The sequence below is a fragment of the Xenopus tropicalis genome, chromosome 2, assembly GCF_000004195.4.
Source record: "Xenopus tropicalis strain Nigerian chromosome 2, UCB_Xtro_10.0, whole genome shotgun sequence".
NCBI lineage: Eukaryota > Metazoa > Chordata > Amphibia > Anura > Pipidae > Xenopus > Xenopus tropicalis.
Genome location: NC_030678.2, coordinates 3,033,290 through 3,053,046, shown reverse-complemented (window position 1 = coordinate 3,053,046; position 19,757 = coordinate 3,033,290). Strand labels below are relative to the sequence as shown.

Below are 19,757 nucleotides of genomic sequence, written 5' to 3'. Positions count from 1 at the left end.
GGCGGCCCGGCTGATAGCCATCTCCAGACTGTTGCCCACCCCTCCCCATGGCACAGAGAAAAGAGAATAAATGACACCCAAAGCCACTGGCACTAACGGAAACACGGGGTTCCAACATCAGTCAGCAAAACCTGCTGGCGCCGGGGAATACCCGCGGGGAGGCCTTTCCCCTAATTCTGTGTAGGGATACGTGGGGCACTGCAGGGACACGGCTTGCTGTGGAGTAATGAGACCACCAATAGTAAAGAACACACACACCCTGGGGTACCTGGGGCCCACCAGAGAATATCGCCCCAAACATGTAAGCATACCGGCTGCTGCAGCCCCCACAACCCCTCAGGGTACTCCGCCCCCCCCCCCCCACTATGTACATCCACAAGCAGGGCTGTCCCAACAAAATATGAGCATATTAACCCCAGAAATGCCAGTAAGAAATGACTAAACTATACTAAAAAGTATATTAACCTTAGACATGTAAGTAATAGTCATATGAACACCAGACAGTAATGTCGCAGCACAAATTGGAAAATAAACACATTGGGGCTCATTTATCAATGCATTGCAGCACACAAATCGACGCAATTATGATTATGCGCCATTTTGTGCGCACACGCAATTGCATATGCGTTACATTGCGTTGGTTCATTTATTTTTCCGCCAGTTCTTTTTATGCGCATGTCGCAAATACTGGGCAATGATGTCACAAGGAACAACGTGTTTTTTGGGGTGTGGCTAGGGGTGTGTTTTAAGTGCCCAATTTTTGTGTGAGTGCGCCCTTTGCCCCTATATATGTTCTATTTGCGTGTATATATGGGCAGATTTGCACAGGCACGGCTGCATTGAAATCCTTATGCCTGTTCATTTGTGGCGTAGTTCTGACTGCGTGTTCTTCACCATTTGCGCTAGTATATTTGCAAATTTGCGCTACAATAAACTAATTTAGGTATGTCATTAATAAAACTATGTTAATGTTTCTAAAATTTATGATATGTTAATTAGCATTATCATAAAAATATAATTGTTAATTTGTTTACAATGTTTTAATAACATTTACCCTTTTTTAACTTTGTTCTTATCTATAAAGGCAGTTTCCCTTCCCTAACTGACTGGGTTGTTAAGTTAGGAAGCATGTAGTTGGTACGTATTTATTAGAGCATTTTGCGCTATCTATGCACATCATTTATGACAAGTTTTGCGTCGTCATATGTGCAGTTTTGCATCATCATATGTGCATGATTGTATGGCGCAGCAGTTTGCGTCAAAACTAGCGCACGAAACTTTCAGCAACTGTGTTTGCGCTATACTGTTAAATATGCTTATGCGCAGGGCAAAAGTTTTGCTTCTGCGACTATTACAGCGCTGCAATGCGTTGGTAAATGAGCCCCAGTAACTCTAGACATGCCGGCTAAGATCAGTGCAGAATATGGACAATAAATTAAGCCCAGACATGCTAGTAAGATCGGTGTAGAAAATAGCAGAAAGGGGTAGGATGTATGCAGTGATCAGGGACCAGCAGCAGGGGCGGGCCGAGCCTACCAGGCACCCTAGGCAACCCGGTTGGCCACCTCACCCCTGTACCAGCGCTATCAGACTAGGGGTAGGCAAGAGAGACTCCTGCCTGACACCCCCCAATCGTTGCACCCTAGGTTGCTGCCTCTTCTGCCTACACCTAGTTGCGGCCCACTGCGATTTTTCCTGGTTCCCAGTGGGCCAGTCCGACCCTTGTCCCATACAGGGATTCCTATGAGTTTTATTACCCTTGGAATTAGAAAGAGCAAATGTTTGGTGACATGGGATTTTTATAGCAAAATGGACTCCAAAAAAAAAGAAACACGCGGCGCTAGGGCAATAAAGGGGGGCATCACCTGACTGCAGGAAAGCACAGCGCTAGGGCAATAATGGGGGGGTTAGAAAAACCCTACATATAAAGAGTCAGTCACATTAGTAGTTACAGGAGTAGGAAATACACAAACAGGACAAATGATTTGATTTAAGAAATAAACCAGATTATACAGGTATGGGGTCCATTATCTGGAAACCCGTTTTCCAGAAGGTTCCAAATTATGGGAAGACCATCTCCATTATAAGCAATTAATTCAAAATTTTCTCTGTAATAATAAAACAGTACCTGTACTTGATCCCAACTAAGATATAATTACCCCTTATTGGGGCAGAACAGCCCTATTGGGTTTATTTCATGGTTAAATGATTCCCTTTTCTCTGTAATAATAAAACAGTACCTGTACTTGATCCCAACTAAGATATAATTACCCCTTATTGGGGGCAGAACAGTCCTATTGGGTTTATTTCATGGTTAAATGATTCCCTTTTCTCTGTAATAATAAAACAGTACCTGTACTTGATCCCAACTAAGATATAATTACCCCTTATTGGGGGCAGAACAGCCCTATTGGGTTTATTTAATGGTTAAATGATTCCCTTTTCTCTGTAATAATAAAACAGTACCTGTACTTGATCCCAACTAAGATATAATTACCCCTTATTGGGGCAGAACAATCCTATTGGGTTTATTTAATGGTTAAATGATTCCCTTTTCTCTGTAATAATAAAACAGTACCTGTACTTGATCCCAACTAAGATATAATTACCCCTTATTGGGGCAGAACAGCCCTATTGGGTTTATTTCATGGTTAAATGATTCCCTTTTCTCTGTAATAATAAAATAGTACCTGTACTTGATCCCAACTAAGATATAATTACCCCTTATTGGGGGCAGAACAGTCCTATATTGGGTTTATTTAATGGTTAAATGATTCCCTTTTCTCTGTAATAATAAAACAGTACCTGTACTTGATCCCAACTAAGATATAATTACCCCTTATTGGGGGCAGAACAGCCCTATTGGGTTTATTTAATGGTTAAATGATTCCCTTTTCTCTGTAATAATAAAACAGTACCTGTACTTGATCCCAACTAAGATATAATTACCCCTTATTGGGGGCAGAACAATCCTATTGTATTATTTAATATTTTATTTCATACCCTTTCTATTCTTTAGGTAGGGGGTATAAAAGAAAGGTAGAAGTTAGAAGCAATAATGAGTAATGGGCAAGTGCAATTCTGATGAATTCCTAGCTAGGAACCGCCGTGTGACAGTGACAAGAATTTTATTTAGAATAAACTAAAGACCAATTGCAAAATATCTCAGAATATCACTCTCTACATCATACTAACAGTTAATTTTAAGATTAACATATCATACAGTACCAGCTGGGCAGCGCTTCTGTGGGAGAGGGAAGGGAACAGAGAGATGCCAAGCTGCCAAGTTTACAGGATCCAGAAGACACCGGGGTCAATTATAAAGACTGGGCAAAACTGCAACTGGGCAGTAACCTATAGCAACCAATCAGTGATTAGCCTTTTTCATCGAGCTGCTGGCTGAGCAATGTAAGCAAATACCTGCCCAGGTGCAAATATGCCCAGTCTGTATAAATGACCCCCACTGTGCCTTCTGGAACTTCCTTGGTGGCAGCAGGTTGGGGTAACTACGAGTGATACCACACTGGGATTTCTCCTTTTATTAGAGAGGTCATAACCCCCCTATTGATCTGCCAGCCAATGGGCTGGCCTCTAACACTGGGCACTAGGCCTTCAGCCTGCACTCACATTCTAACACTGATCATTGATGGCTCGGGGCAGAGTATTCGCTGGATTCAGCATTACCGGACTGCGACTGTTACATAGTGATTAGCAAGCACACCCCAAAGCTCATTAATATGAATTCCCCATCGTTTGTTTGAGTGCCATACACAGTAGAATATCTGTTTCTTGACTTTGTTGAAGTCGGAACTTTCTATCGGCCAATAAAGGCCAAGGGGATAAGCCCTTAGATGGCACAGAGTCCCAAAGAGCTGATTGGTGCTTCTGTTGGTATCCCAGCTTTACGCATAGACAATGGCACTCCCACAGAGAGCAGCTATCCCCAAGGGAATACAGACTGAGGGGTTTCAGTGCCTTGTTGCTTCTTCGGCGTCGGATCTACTGGAGTATTTTTTGGAGTTTCCTCATAACAAAGCCCCCCTTTGGCTGTGGTAGGTAGGTGATACAAGAGGGAAGGGCTATTGCATACACTTGTCCCAATCATTTTTGGGAGAGAAATCCACTTGCCCTGACAGACTAGGAAACGGCTTTGCCTATAGAACAGCATATATGTTGTAACCACTGGGGGTAGTGCCTGGGAAGTCTATTACGTGCCCCTCCGGCACAATGGGAGACCATAAGCAGTCGGCCTATTACGTGCCCCTTCGGCACGATGGGAGACCATGGGCAGTCGGCCTATTACATGCCCCTCCGGCACAATGGGGGACCAGGGGCAGTCAGCCTATTACGTGCCCTCCGGCACAATGGGGGACCAGGGGCAGTCAGCCTATTACGTGCCCCTCCGGCACAATGGGGGACCATGGGCAGTTAGCCTATTACGTGCCCCTCCGGCACAATGGGGGACCATGGGCAGTCAGCCTATTACGTGCCCCTCCGGCACAATGGGGGACCAGGGGCAGTCAGCCTATTACGTGCCCCTCCGGCACAATGGGGGACCAGGGGCAGTCAGCCTATTACGTGCCCCTCCGGCACAATGGGGGACCACGGGCAGTCAGCCTATTACGTGCCCCTCCAGCACAATGGTGGACCAGGGGCAGTCAGCCTATTACGTGCCCCTCCGGCACAATGGGGGACCATGGGCAGTCAGCCTATTACGTGCCCCTCCGGCACAATGGGGGACCACGGGCAGTCAGCCTATTACGTGCCCCTCCGGCACAATGGGGGACCAGGGGCAGTCAGCCTATTACGTGCCCCTCCGGCACAATGGGGGACCAGGGGCAGTCAGCCTATTACGTGCCCCTCCAGCACAATGGTGGACCAGGGGCAGTCAGCCTATTACGTGCCCCTCCGGCACAATGGGGGACCATGGGCAGTAAGCCTATTACGTGCCCCTCTGGCACAATGGGGGACCATGGGCAGTCAGCCTATTACGTGCCCCTCCGGCACAATGGGGGACCAGGGGTGGTCAGCCTATTACGTGCCCCTCCGGCACAATGGGGGACCAGGGGTGGTCAGCCTATTACGTGCCCCTCTGGCACAATGGGAGACCAGGGGTGGTCAGCCTATTACATGCCCCTCCGGCACAATGGGGGACCAGGGGTGGTCAGCCTATTACGTGCCCCTCTGGCACAATGGGAGACCAGGGGTGGTCAGCCTATTACATGCCCCTCCGGCACAATGGGGGACCAGGGGTGGTCAGCCTATTACGTGCCCCTCCGGCACAATGGGGGACCAGGGGTGGTCAGCCTATTACGTGCCCCTCTGGCACAATGGGAGACCAGGGGTGGTCAGCCTATTACATGCCCCTCCGGCACAATGGGAGACCATGGACAGTCGGCCTATTACATGCCCCTCCGGCACAATGGGGGACCAGGGGCAGTCGGCCTATTACATGCCCCTCCGGCACAATGGGGGACCACGGGCAGTCGGCCTATTACGTGCCCCTCCGGCACAATGGGGGACCATGGGCAGTCAGCCTATTACACACCCCTCCGGCACAATGGGGGACCAGGGGCAGTCAGCCTATTACGTGCCCTCCGGCACAATGGGGGACCAGGGGCAGTCAGCCTATTACATACCCCTCCGGCACAATGGGGGACCAGGGGCAGTCAGCCTATTACGTGCCCATCCGGCACAATGGGGGACCATGGGCAGTGCATTGCACATTCTGTTAGCAGTAGTCATAGGGAAGACAGACATGTAAATGAAGGGCAAATCTCCCCCATATACCACTGCTCTAAGGAATAATAAATGGAAAAAGGTTTAAATACCAGGAAAATCGGTTAGAAACAAATAATTAATCCAACGTGTTTATCCCAAAGATCAAACACTGCAGTACTGTAATGTACATTATAGAATACTTATTACTTGTCCTACATGGGTGTGGATGATGAGGATCACACAGTGGATCAATAAAGACCCATCAGGAGAAGATACCATCTACCATCCATTTTTAACTTCCCTGGATGATATCTAACTGAGCCCATGGGCACCATTATTTGGGCCACACAGGCCAATGAGTTATTGACTTGGGCAGACACACCATCCAATATACTGCCCCCTCCATGCAGACCCATCAGGAAAAGATGCCATTTACAGCCTGAGGTGGACCTCAACCAACAGGATATTTGGACCTCAACCAACAGGATCTTTTACCTTACCTGCATCATATCTAACTGAGCCCACGGGCACCATCATTTGGGCCACACAGGCCAATAAGCTATTGACTTGGGCAGACACACCATCCAATATACTGCCCCCTCCATGAGGACCCATCAGGAGAAGAAGCCATCTACAGCCCAATGTGGGCCTCAACCAACAGGATATCTTTACCTTTCCTGGATAATATCTAACTGAGCCCACGGGCGCCATTATTTGGGACACAGGCCAATAAGCTATTGACTTGGGCAGACACCCAATCCAATATACTGCCCCCTCACCTTTAAATGGAGCTTTGGTAGGGGGCCCAGTGATGCAGAGCAAGGAATGGGGTGAGCATAGGGGAAAGCAGATCCACTGTACCTGAAGTGGGGGACTTGCAGCGCTCCAACTCCAAGGAAACGGGACTGTCTGTAAGTTCTGTTAGGCCTAAAGAGAAAGAAAAAACAAACTTGCATTAAGGAACAAGGGAGGGCAGAAAGGCATATATCCCCCACCCCCAAACAAGAAGTGGTTTCTATCCAGTCCCTTCAGCACAAGTAGAATACAAGCCGCTCCCCGGCAGTGTCTGTGCGAGGAGAGAGGAAATTGAGCGTATCTAATCAAAATTCATCTCCGCCATTCAGTTGCTGAGCCGCTCATGGCGGGGGGGGGGGGGGGGGTAGTCTGCGCGCTAACGCCGCAATAGATTTAAAGGTGACACCAATTTAAGCGGAAAGGCTGTAAACATTTATGATGCTGAGAAGATGAGGCCTATTTGTTATACACTGTTACTTGGGGTTTTCTGCTGATATAGACGCTGGCCTGTCGCCAGGAGGAGCCGCTACACGGGAGAACATTGTGTTTTGGGTCATTATATCTCAGCGCCATTATATATACTCTGTGTATTTATAGGCACAGGGGACACTGAGAACTAGGGCCCCTGCTACATCCGAGCTGGGTGCTGGGGCAGCAAGGCTATGGGCAAACTTAGGGGGCTGTTCCTGCTGAATTGTGCTTAGTACAGGGGAATCCCTATGTGCCATAGTTTATGGTATCTCTCTGTACAGGCTATGGGCAAACTTAGGGGGCTGTTCCTGCTGAATTGTGCTTAGTACAGGGGAATCCCTATGTGCCATAGTTTTATGGTATCTCTCTGTACAGGCTATGAGCAAACTTAGGGGGCTGTTCCTGCTGAATTGTGCTTAGTACAGGGGAATCCCTATGTGCCATAGTTTTATGGTATCTCTCTGTACAGGCTATGAGCAAACTTAGGGGGCTGTTCCTGCTGAATTGTGCTTAGTACAGGGGAATCCCTATGTGCCATAGTTTTATGGTATCTCTCTGTACAGGCTATGAGCAAACTTAGGGGGCTGCTCCTGCTGAATTGGCCGGGGGAATACTGCTATAGTTTTATATCTTTATATCTTTCTGCCACTGTACAAGCAATTTATATTGCCACTCATGCCAATGCAATGCCAGGAGTTTCCCATATGACCCAGGGATGTCGGATTATACATGCTGGGGCACTAGGCTGCCCCGTCTGTCAGTTTCTTGTAGGGGGATTTTAATGGTATAGGAAGGGCATAGGAGGAGATAAGGAAAGCCACAGGCATACAGTATAGAACAATGGAGGTCTAATTCAAGGGTGAAACTGCAAGCTGAGAGTATAGCTCTGTCATAAACTCTAAGGAAAAGTAAAGCAAGGGGGAAGAAAACAAAACTATAACTTTATAACTAATAGGGACAATGATAGAACATTTTTTCATTGAAACAGGAAAATCTTTTGATGACAGGAACATTTAACAACTACAGTATGTCAATGGGAGCTGGATATGAAAAATATGGAATATAGACAAACAAGGCAATATTATTTTCCTTAATGTAACCAATACTTTTCTAACACCAGCTTTACACTGCTCTATTGTTGCTAGGGCTGCTTGTCTAGCAACTGTAAAGCACATGGCTGTGCAAGAATAAAAGCACTAGCCCCCTCTTTCTGTCTCATCTGTGTGCCAGGCCGTGCCGGGGCAGGGGGGCAGCTGGCTTCACCATAAAGCCCAGTATTTGTGCCAATGGAGCAGTGAGATCACTGACAGAACTGCATCTCCCAACATCTGTGTGTTGTGCTGTATATGTATATGGATTTATTTGGGGGGGGGGGCAATTGCACTCTGTGGAACAAACTCCCTCCTCTAATAGTCTGAGACCCTGCCATGATATTTATGGGGAAATTTTTATCTCTAAACGACACTGTTACACAGCAAATAATTCCCTCTGCCATTTAACCTTTTATTCTTCAACCAACAAATTTATTTGTAGCTGTAATATTGGTGTGTAGGCGCCATCTCAGTGCCTTGTGCCTGAGTCTGAGCTTTCAGCCAGCGCTACACATTAGAACTGCTTTCAGCTAACCTATTGTTTCTCCTACTCCCATGTAACTGGAGGAGTCCCAAGCCGGACTTGGATTTCTTACTATTGAGTGCTATTCTGATACCTACTGGGAGCTGCTATCTTGCTCCCTTCCCATTGTTCTGCTGATCGGCTGCTGGGGGTGAGGGGGGGGGGGATATCGCTCCAACTTGCAGCGCAGCAGTAAAGTGTGCCTTAGTCTGAGCTTTCAGAAGGAGCCAGCGCTACACATTAGAACTGTTTTTAGCTAACCTATTGTTTCTCCTACTCCCATGTAACTGGAGGAGTCCCAAGCTGGACTTGGATTTCTTACTATTGAGTGCTATTGAGTACTATTGATTCCTAATGCAGACAGACTGCTAATAAGGAACATGGATAGGGAAAGATAAGGGCAAGCAGGGATGGCGGAATGGCTACAGCAGCGGGCACAGAGCCCTAGAATGTTGGCACAACCACAGGCAGATTATGGTTGCTATGGGCTGGCAGGAGAGATTGCTGGTTTGCACATTTTTCAGCAATTTTGTGAATTTTTCAGTGAAGCAAAGCGGGACAGATTGGCTGGTCACTAACAGTCACGTATGAGGAATGCGTTGGTGCAATGGCGCTGCCGGGAACAGACAGGGGACAAGCAGGCACAACCCTAACACAGACACACAGACACAGAGCCCCAACCACAGCAGAACTTACTCTGATAAGAAGTACGGATCCTTTTCGTTAAATCGGGGTAAAAATTAGACAGGCCACGCATGCAAAAGTTGTCTGTGGAACATGCCAGAAGGGCGGCGGCGGCAGCGGGCGGAGGGAAGAGAGAAAAACAGTCTACAGTGAAAGAACGTGAAACCCAAACACTGCAAGCGTCCGTCTGAACCCCAGTGGCGCTGCTTCAGCCCAGAACACACAGTGACATCAAAGGCTTGTTGGAAAAGAAGTGGTTAATAGTGATCACATGGTTGGGATAAATGGCGGGTTCATAGTATACAACATGCAGAGCTGCTTATTCTTCCCCTATGAGACACTCCGGCACTCTGAGAGACCGCCATTTTATCCTTCTCTGTCTCTAAACTATACGTTATTCCATGCCGGGAATTAGCTTGGGCTCGAAAATGAGCCCCCATGTTTAGGTTCGGTGCCACCCTAGGTACGAGTGACATCACTCCTGGGGGGGAAAATCCACCGGTCGCCTTACCCCTCCCCCAGCTCCGACACCATCTGGAGGCAGTTGGGGAGGGTTATTTTTTTCATTTATTACATTTTATTGATTATATAGGCACCAAAGGCCCCCCTACCCCCCAAAGCTGCCACACCAGGCACAGGCCTTTGGGTGCCTATTTATAAATGCAGCCCCCCCTGTAAGGCTTAGGGAATTCCAGTCATTTGAACTGAAGAAGCCACTCGGTGCTTTTTGATACCCTTCCATAGGAAACACTGGGAATAGCCTCAGCTACAATTCACACAGAGACAATTATCAGTAAATGATCAGCTTTGTCTATTTTAGTAGCTGCTACTAGTAGCCCCGTGTGTCTTCACCCTTGGTTTGCAACAGTACATTATATTTTAATGACTTTTACATGTTTTTGGCATTACTGTTCCTTTAATAGGATCGCTGCCAATTGGGAATCTCAGCCATAAAACAGGACAGAGCTGGAGACGGGAATCTAAATCATTTTTTGCCCAAAACACTTTCCTTAAGAGGCAGAATGAATACGGGACAGATGAGACAGCTGCTAATAAAGACAAGAGAGTACAAGTTGGCAGAATACTCTCCCCTATATAGAAATAACGCGCCCGTACCTTTAATAAGTAACCGTTCCCCTGGGAGGGCTCAGTTTCCCGACTCGCTGAATCTATTTCTCAGCACCGTTAGTCACTGTTTTGGGGGAATTTAATAGAAGATCCCACTGGGGCAGCGCTGATTTACTGCAGCAAAACAAATGCGCTGAGGTGGAAGCCGGTAGGGATCATGCTTTCCTGACGTGTTTCTAATTACTGGGACAATGTCTGCTGACATCTCATTAAAATTACATTTCCATAGAGGTAATAAATGTGCAGGAAAGCCCAGCGCACACATTCTGTTTGGTATCACCCAAAGCTGATGTGACAGTAATGGCAGTGGGGCTGCTGTGCGCTGGGTTCCGTACAAGGGCCAATCCTGCGCGCTAACTGGCCAACTGGCCCACGGGCTATACCCACACACACTGTACGGTGCATCAGCAAAGGGCATTTTCACACCGGGCCGACTGATGATCCAATGGCTTCCCGTAGTGCAGAGACGCCAGTTTGGATCATCAGACTTATGGGCAGCTTTACTTTCAGTATGTAAGGCAACCCAAAAAATGATCTTTGCCTAATAAAAGAAAACCTAATTCTAAACAACTCTGCAATATACATTCATTACAAGTCTGCAATGTTTCTTTTTACTTATTTGTATATATAATTGCTATTAAAGCAGTGTCTGTCCCTTTCTATTTTTTGGGTTGACATGTCCTTTAAAGGGTCATTTACTACCCCAGGGGTGCAAGAGTGGGCCCCTTAGTGATCACTTACAGAGCACTTGTGGCCCCCGGTGTTATTGCTCTTTACACTGAGGCCTATACTGTGCCATTTTTTTGTGGCTCAGGCTGGTCGTTCTGGGCTTCCATTGGTGGGAGAGCGGCTCCTGTGACTCCTTGCTCGGCTAATAGAAGGCTCTGAAGGGCAGGATTCTGCCAGGACAGGCCAACTGTAGTCTAATGTGATCGTCTGTTGGTGCTGCCTCCCCGGGGGCCTCACAGGGACAAAAGAAAAAAGGTGCCACACACACTGGGCTAGGTGTAACCCACATAATCACACGGGGGGGGGGGGGGCTGTAAACTCTCAGTCCAACAATAATGTCCCCCTGAAAACAAGAAACATCATAAGGCAGATGCTTATCTTATGGCAGTGGTTCTCAACCACAAAATTATTCCTAAGACCATTGGAAATATGTGTTTTCCGATGGTCTTAGGTGACCCCCTGCGAAAGGGTTGTTCCACCCCCAAAGGGTCCCCGACCCACAGGCTGAGAACCGCCTTATGGGATTGTGGGAAGGTCGCCAAGGTGCAATAAGGTTCCGCTACTCATGGAGCAAAGGCTGACGTATCCGCACCATTCCTATCCCCCTACAATTAGGCAAAAAATTATACATAGTATTTATTGAATATTAAAGGGGTGGTTCACTTTTAAGTTAACTTTTAATATGTTATAGATTGTCCTATTGCCCTTGATCTTCATTATTTATTCTTTAAAGTTTTTGAATTATTTTCCTTCCTCTTCTACGTCTTTGCAGCTTTCAAATGGGGGTCACTGACCCCGGCAGCCAAAACCTATTGCTCTGTGAGGCTCCAGTTTTATTGTTATTGTTACTTTTTATTACTTATCTTTCTATTCAGCCCCTCCCCTATTCATATACCAGTCTCTCATTCAAACCACTGCCTGGTTGTTAGGGTAATTTGGACCCTAGCAACCAGATAGCTGCTGTCATTCCAAACGGGAGAGCTGCTTAAAAACTGAAAAACAACAGATAGTAAAAAATGAAGACCAATTGCAAATTGTTTCAGACTAGCCCTCTCTACACCATACTATGAGTTTATTTAAAGGTGAACAAACCCCTTTAAAAAAGAACGACAATTACATTTCCATTGAGCTGAGACTGAGTGTGAGGAGTCAGAACTCTGGATTTGAACCCAAACTACAGAGGGAAAGAGTCAAGTCTGTAACACACACAAAAAAGACAAAACATAAGAAACATTCCCTGTGCTGTGTCTCTTTATTTTACTGAATAACCACAGAAGGAATAGTAAGGGGGAGAAAATAAACAGATCTGATGTGGGGAATCACATGTATCAGGATAAAAAGTGAAGCAAAATAATGAGGAAAGATGCCAGAGAGCTGCGGTTCAGCCGTGCCAGATGGGATAGAGGCTGCGTGTATGAGCGGGGAGGCAATGGATACTCATGCACAATGTACAATGGCAGCAATGTCATGCATGTGGGCTCCGTGTTTCCCTACCTGCAGTGAACTGCTTGCTCTTGCGCGGGGAGCGCGGCTGCCTCTGGTACGGGTCGCTGGAGCCATATAAATCGATAGTTCCCATGCTCAGTAAGATGCTTCTCTGGATATAATCCACCACGGCTAAGCCATTACAGTTCCCAAAGGCAACGCTGAAACAAGAGGATGTTGCAGACTTAGTTGTATTGTATTTTCTGCTCCATAAATGATATCGCTCTATTTAGAGAAGCCTATAGCCATTCATTAGCCAATGCACTACCCTCCCTGCCTCTTCAGTCTTGGCATCAAGCTCATACTTACATATTCATGGGCTTCTATAGCAGTAATAAAAGCTTAGATCTGTGCCAGCCTGCTGTGCCCGTGTAAGGCTTGGGCATCCCCTCCTACCAGTGTGCCATCCTGTAGCTGCACATTGTGCTAGATTGCTATGCTTTAGTGTTCTGGGGATAGTAGGGATGCACCCAATCCACTTTTTTCGAAACCCTGAATCCTTTGCGAGAGCTTCAGGCGAACACTGAACCAAAACCTAATATGCATATGTAATATAGGTTCTGGAAGGGTTCTGGAAACATTTTCAACTTCTTTGTTTACATGACAAAAAGTCATGTGATTTTAAGGATTCGGTTCAGCCAGGAGCGTGAAAAAGACTGAATCTTGGCCCGAATCCTGGATTTGGTGCATCCCTAGTGGATAGGCTGAAACTTGGGGGGGGGGGGGGGTACTCCTGTTCCTACAATATAGTTTGGACATGTGTGGTCTGAATAAATCAGAAATGCTTCTATAAAGCCATCCAACATTAGAAATGTTCATTTTAGTAACTGCTACAATATTCAGGTTTTTGGCTACAATGTATGGAGGGCACTATGAAGTTTAGAAATCAACTATGTATATGTATATATATATACAGTGTATATATATATATATATATATATATATATATAAAACAAGGTGTAAACAGAAATCTGTTTTCCCTATATTTAGAAGAGATTCCCCTTGACAAAGAACTGTGTCCCAAAACGTTTGGGTTTCTCATTCCTAAACATGTCTGCTTTTGTTGGTTCTGCTTACATGTTGCTGTAGGGCTATCCAATTGGCCGTTCTATTCTTCCCTCTCTCATGTCTCTCTCTTTTTACTTCCATAATTTCTTCTACTCATTATATTATTCCCTTAATCCATGTTTTGTGTCACACTAAAACCCTCTTTCTTTCTTCTCCCTCTTTATCGACTTCTGTTTGTTCTTTCCCACTCTTCACATTTTTCCCTTCTTTTTTCTGCATAGTATGTGGGCAAACTGAGTTGAGAATGGGCAGGGGGGCAGCTAGCCATCACATAACTAATACACAAGGCCTGTGAGTAAGCCGCGTATCCATCATATACACATAGACAATGGTGAGTGTGAGCAGGGTACTTACAGGCCATAGGCAGAGCTTACAGCCAGGCTAGTAATTTGCTGCGGCGGCTCTCCATCCACCCATACAAGCTGAATGACAAGCTCTGCTTGGTACCCTGGGGGCATCCTCACTGGCCGACTCTTCACACTAAACGTAAGAAAAGAAACATAAATACAAAAATCACTGAGGTTCAGTGGGAGGCAACTCCCAACCGGGCCTTTTATGTGTATGAACATGTTTTGTTTTTCATCAAAATTATTCCTGGATTTATATCACGGGAAACTCGGTTTATATATATATATATATATATATATATATATAGAGCCCGTATATATATATATATATATATACACGAACACAGGGGCCGTTTCATCAGTCTTTGTTATACTTTAAAAACCACGTTGATCTTCATAAGTCCTGTGTGATGCGGCCCCTATGTTTGGATATCTGATTTTAGCAAGTCGAGGACTGCACCCAAGCATAGTGAATACCTTTATCGGGAGTACCTACCCCCTTTGCATTTATATATATATAGAGAGCCCATGAGCCTGGGGACAGGAACAGGGCTGGACTGGGGGGGTGCAGGGACCACTGGGGCTGCCACCCCAGGAGCCCCCACAACACCCAAAGGAGCTCCTGTTGTGGCCCTGCACCCCTGCAGCAGCCCCCCCTCTCAGGTACAATACAGCAGACCCCATGGTCCAGGCCCCCCTGTTGCCCAGGCCACAGGGTCTTCTGCAGTGGTGTAAATATAGAGGAAGCAGACCCCGTAGTCGCTAGGGGGACACAGGGTCAGCTTCCTCTATAGGTACTTCTGAAAATGCTACGCTCAGGCCCCCCTTGAATGTTTGCACCCACTGCCTTTCTGAGGGGGGAACAAGAGTTTTCCGTGCATACTGGGACCCTCCCAACATGCTTTGTGTGGGGCCCGGCAGCATTTCGGTACACCTCTGGTCTGCTGTATAGATAGTTTTGCTACTGACTGTGTGTTTTATGGACTGACAGGGCTAAACCAATGTGCCTGCTGGATGGAGGGTGCCTGCCTGGGGCTTCAGGGGTGTCGGAGTAACAAACATGTATATAATAAATACTCACAGCCACTAACAGACTGTCATTTTATTACATTTCATTAGATATAAACATTAATATGAGAAATGATTTGCCCAATAGAAAGAACTGGGCAATTGTTTGTTCAATATCACATTCGCCTCAGGATTCCTCTCCTGACAAAGATGCGCATCTCAGATCCGGCCTCGCTGGGTGAGTGGAACCAAAGTCACCCCGCTGCCAAGTCTAATTACTCCTTCTCTGCGAATTAGCCGAGTATGGGACCAAAGAGCGCGTATCTTTGTGTAAACGGAGAATGATGGCAAATGATTAGTTGCACAACAAACAGAGCAGCGCCGATGCGCAGCCCATTAGCCAAGATCTGTGAATAATACAGTAATTGTAGGAAATTATACCTTTCAGAGAGCGCTCATTTGCAGAACTCTGCTCGGCATTAGGAAGGTTATCCGCTCTCTGCTGCCATCCTTTTCAGCATTTTCCTACAGCTTCGCCTGATTACTATAATCTGGGCACAGCTAATCACACCCTTAATCCCCCCCCCCTTTCCCACCAGTAGAATAACATCAGGAGAAACAAACAATGAATATAAAGCAAGAATGACACACTTTGCAGTACAAGAGGTATCCGTAGCATAAAATATTATCTTTATATTCCACTATAGGGTGTAAGATAGGGGTCGGGAGGCTAAAGCCTGTGAGGTGGATGTGGGGGTGAAATGTGACAAGAATGCTGATTTACTCTTTTATATAATGCTGCAAGGTCAATTTGAAGGTCAAGGAGAGCACATTTTCTCCCCTAGATACTGTTGGAACTATGGCTAAATAACCATTGTAATATAAATGAAACCGTTTAATAATGGCAAGGGGACTGCCCATACGTTTACCTTCAAACAGAGGTTTAAACCCAAATGGCCACAAAAAAAATACAATATTGTAGAGAAGCTAAAGCTATTAAGTTAGAGCTGAGGCACAGGAAGCATTATGACTACTGAAGGAGAATTACTGTACCATAGGTTGCTCCCCATATATCTGCAATTGTCTCCCAAAAAAGTGCAGCACCCCAATATGAATGTCAGTTTTATTATCAATGGCACTCAGAATCCACTCATAATTATTGACACAGCACCTTTGTTTCTGGGCGACTATTAAGGCTCCATATGACTGGGTGCCGTGGGGAAATAGAAGCTAAAGAACTAGTGCCTGTACCTGTATAGCATGTGGAATTCCCCTGAACCTATACCACTTCTATATCTACCATATTATTTGCCTAAATTGGAAATAATCCCAACTGTGGCCCCAGCAGTCTGACTTACTGCAACTAAACCAGCATTTAGAGAAGTAGCAGGGCAAGCAGGAAGACAGCTTGGATTAAGTAAGCCATATTGGGCATTACTATTGGGCATTACACACTGACATCTCCTCCTCTCACTCTGCATGAGTGGAGCCAAAAAATCCCCTGCCATAGACAATACTGAGAATTGCCTCTGCTGAAACACACATAGAGACAATTATCAGTAAATGATCAGCATTGTAGCTGTAACAAGTAGCTCTGTGTGTCATCCCCCATTGTGATATAAATGACCCAAGGGGCTTACCTGAGGCATGGGATGCTATCTTTCAGCGGCCCCTCACACGTCACGGTGTTGGCACTGCCAGACAGGTTCCTGCTCTTTAAGCACAGGGGTGGAGGAGCGGGCTCGGGAAATGGGGAGATTGTGTCCGGCTCAGGAGTAACGATGTCTTCAGCCTCATTCTGCAGCCGAACTTCTAAGGACTTACAGGAAACAAAAAGCTCAGTCATCACGGGGCAACGCTTGTGGGAGATCAGTGTATTTGCTGATGCACTTTCGTGGTGTACAGCAGGGAGTACAAAGCAACGGAAGAGAATGACAATTTTGTGCCGTACAGTTAGGAGAAGGCCCTTTCCACTTTGTGCCCCAATGTACAACTAAACTTACCCGGCTTGCACAGATCCTCAACCCAAACGAACATGTCGTCAATAAGAAACAATCACTACAAGTGGTTCCTAGAATGTATCAACCACAATATCCCAGTAGGTCAGCAAAGTAATTATGTGCAGAAAAACATACAGTATAATGTCAATGTTATTTATACACCATTTAAGCTAAAACACCCTATTCCAAAAAAACAAACAAACAAAGCACTGCAAGAGGCCCCTCAGATAAATAAATCTTATAGGGCAGATTCACCCTATGATGGAACATTTACATTTACAGACTGATGGCAATATGGCATTTCTCCTGGGACGGGATTTTGAGCTACATGATACCTAACACCAATTAATAACTTCACAGCACCAGTCACAGCTATTAAAATAGTGACGTGGCCATTTTTCCCTGTTGGAAATGCATCACTTATATGCACATGAAATGTTTATTTATCTGAGGGGCCCCTTCAAGTGCTTTGTTTGCTTGTTTTTATGGTGTTGTATAAATACAATGCACATTATTTTTTATGTTTTGCTGTACATAATTACAATGTTGAGATACTCTGAATTTAGTGTTCATTGGGTGTGTGGTTGGTATATTTTATGTATGTAAAGGCCATGCAGGTCCCAAGTCTCAAAGATGGGAGTTGTAGCTCATCTTAATGCCGAACATGGGGTTTTCATTTTTTGTAGTTTCTCAGTTTAGCTCTTAGTTTAGCAGCTCTCTAGTTTTGGAATGTCAGCAGCTATCTGGTTGCTAGGGTCTTGTTTACCTTAGCAACCAGGCAGTGGTGTGAACAAGAGGCTGGAATATGAATAGAAGAAGGACTAAATGAATAAAAAAGTAACAATAGAAATAAAATTGTAGCCTCGCAAAGTATTTTTGGCTGCCGGGGTCAGTGACCCCCATGTCGAAAGCTGGAATAATGTATGACGTTGAAGGCAAATAATTCAAAAACTATAAAAAATTAATGATGAAGATGAATTTCAAAATGTCTATGAAGATTTTCATTCATCCAGGTCATGGTATATGTAGTATAAATAAATCTAAAGCAACTGAACTTGTTAAGTAATCAATGAAGACGTTTCACTACTCATCCAAGCAGCTTCTTCAGTTCAACTGACTTGTATGGGAAGTCCTCAGCATATATACTCTTCCACTAATCCAATCACAATCGCGCATTGTAACTCTTCAGAGAGGTGACATCTGAAACTCACAGAGGTGTGAATGCTGTGAAGTTACTTTGAAAGGATTACCAAAGTATCATGCAACTCTTCAAACAGGTGTTACTTGTTAGAGTTGCATGAATGGATGTGTGAAGAGTTCTGAAACTGCCGGGGTACAGATGTTAGAACAGCATTGTATGTAGCAGACAGATGGTGTCGAAGGCCCCGCCTCTGTTTAGGGATGGTTTCTCCACTTTAACATGAATGGCCTCTTTTACACCTCTTTCAAACCAGCGGTCTTCTTTGTCCAAAATTGTCCTGTAGAATTCGCCCTCCTATGTTGAGGGCGTATTCCACAGGCCAGGACTCTGCTGTATTTCTACACCTAAAAGACAAGGGACACTCCTTTGAAAATAGCAACGTCCAAATTTTGGACAAAGAAGGCCGCTGGTTTAAAAGAGGTGTAAAAGAGGCCATTCATGTTAAAGTGGAGAAATCATCCCTAAACAGGGGTGGGGGCCTTCAACACCATCTGTCTGCTACATAAAATGCTGTTCTAACATCTGTACTCCGACAGTTTCAGAACTCTTCACACATCCATTCATGCAACTCTAACAAGTAACACCCGTTTTGAAGAGTTGCATGATACTTTGGTAATCCTTTCAAAGTAACTCCACAGAATTCACACCTCTGTGAGTTTCAGATGTCACCTCTCTGAAGAGTTACAATGCGCGATTGTGATTGGATTAGTGGAAGAGTATATATGCTGAGGACTTCCCATACCAGTCAGTTGAACTGAAGAAGCTGCTCGGATGAATAGTGAAACGTCTTCAATGATTACCTAACAAGTCCAGTTGCTTTAGATTTATTTATACTAGACATGAATTTCAAAGTTGCCGGATGCCCGGATGAATGAAAATCTCCATAGACATCCTGCTATTTAACTGACAGTTATCAGGAGACAGCTAAGAGACCGCAAGAAGTTCTAGACACCTAGGGGTTGAACCCTTGTTGCCTTTGGACACATAAAACCTGAAGAAATGAAGGAATAATTGTGCAGAACACTTACCGCTATATCCATCAGCACTTCATGTTTGCTAAATGTATAGACGATAACATAAGCGGAGACCCCGGCCACACAAAAGACTCTGCTCTCGGGGCACCAGGAGATCATCTGGATGGCAAACGGATCCTCTTCCACTATCTCCGCTGTTTGCTTCCCTTCTCCCGCCTTCTGTTTCTCAAATACCTTGGAGGTTTTCAGTTTGTACAACATCTGGAGCGTGACTGGAACATGCAACACAGAGACGTTCAGCCAATTAGAATCCATTAAATAAGGCATTATCCCCCATATGTAATATAAGGCACTAAGATTGCCCAGGAGCAGTAACCCATAGCAACCAATAAAATGCTTGCTTTTAAACAGGTGGCCAGAAAATTCTACCTGCTGATTGGTTGCTATGGGTTACTGCTCCTGGGCAAACTTAGTGCCTTATATTAAATAACCCCATAAGTATAATGAAATATGTGGAGTCTGGCTTCCCCGA

At 45.4% G+C, this 19,757-nt stretch overlaps 1 protein-coding gene across 10 annotated transcripts in view; it reads right to left on the bottom strand.

Moving 5' to 3' along the window:
- stxbp5l (syntaxin binding protein 5 like) overlaps positions 1-19,757 on the bottom strand; it is a 111,322-nt gene that overhangs the window by 22,833 nt on the left and 68,732 nt on the right. For 6 of the 10 annotated variants that reach the window (XM_031896436.1, XM_031896435.1, XM_031896437.1 and 3 more), the window contains 6 exons: positions 19,280-19,497; positions 16,691-16,869; positions 14,050-14,175; positions 12,637-12,788; positions 9,298-9,369; positions 6,583-6,648 (listed from right to left, as the gene is read on the bottom strand). In XM_031896436.1, the coding sequence (XP_031752296.1) occupies positions 6,583-6,648; positions 9,298-9,369; positions 12,637-12,788; positions 14,050-14,175; positions 16,691-16,869; positions 19,280-19,497 (813 nt within the window). The remainder of the gene's footprint in view (positions 1-6,582; positions 6,649-9,297; positions 9,370-12,636; positions 12,789-14,049; positions 14,176-16,690; positions 16,870-19,279; positions 19,498-19,757) is intronic. The other 4 variants (XM_031896438.1, XM_004912297.4, XM_004912298.4 and 1 more) reach the window with 2 other exon arrangements.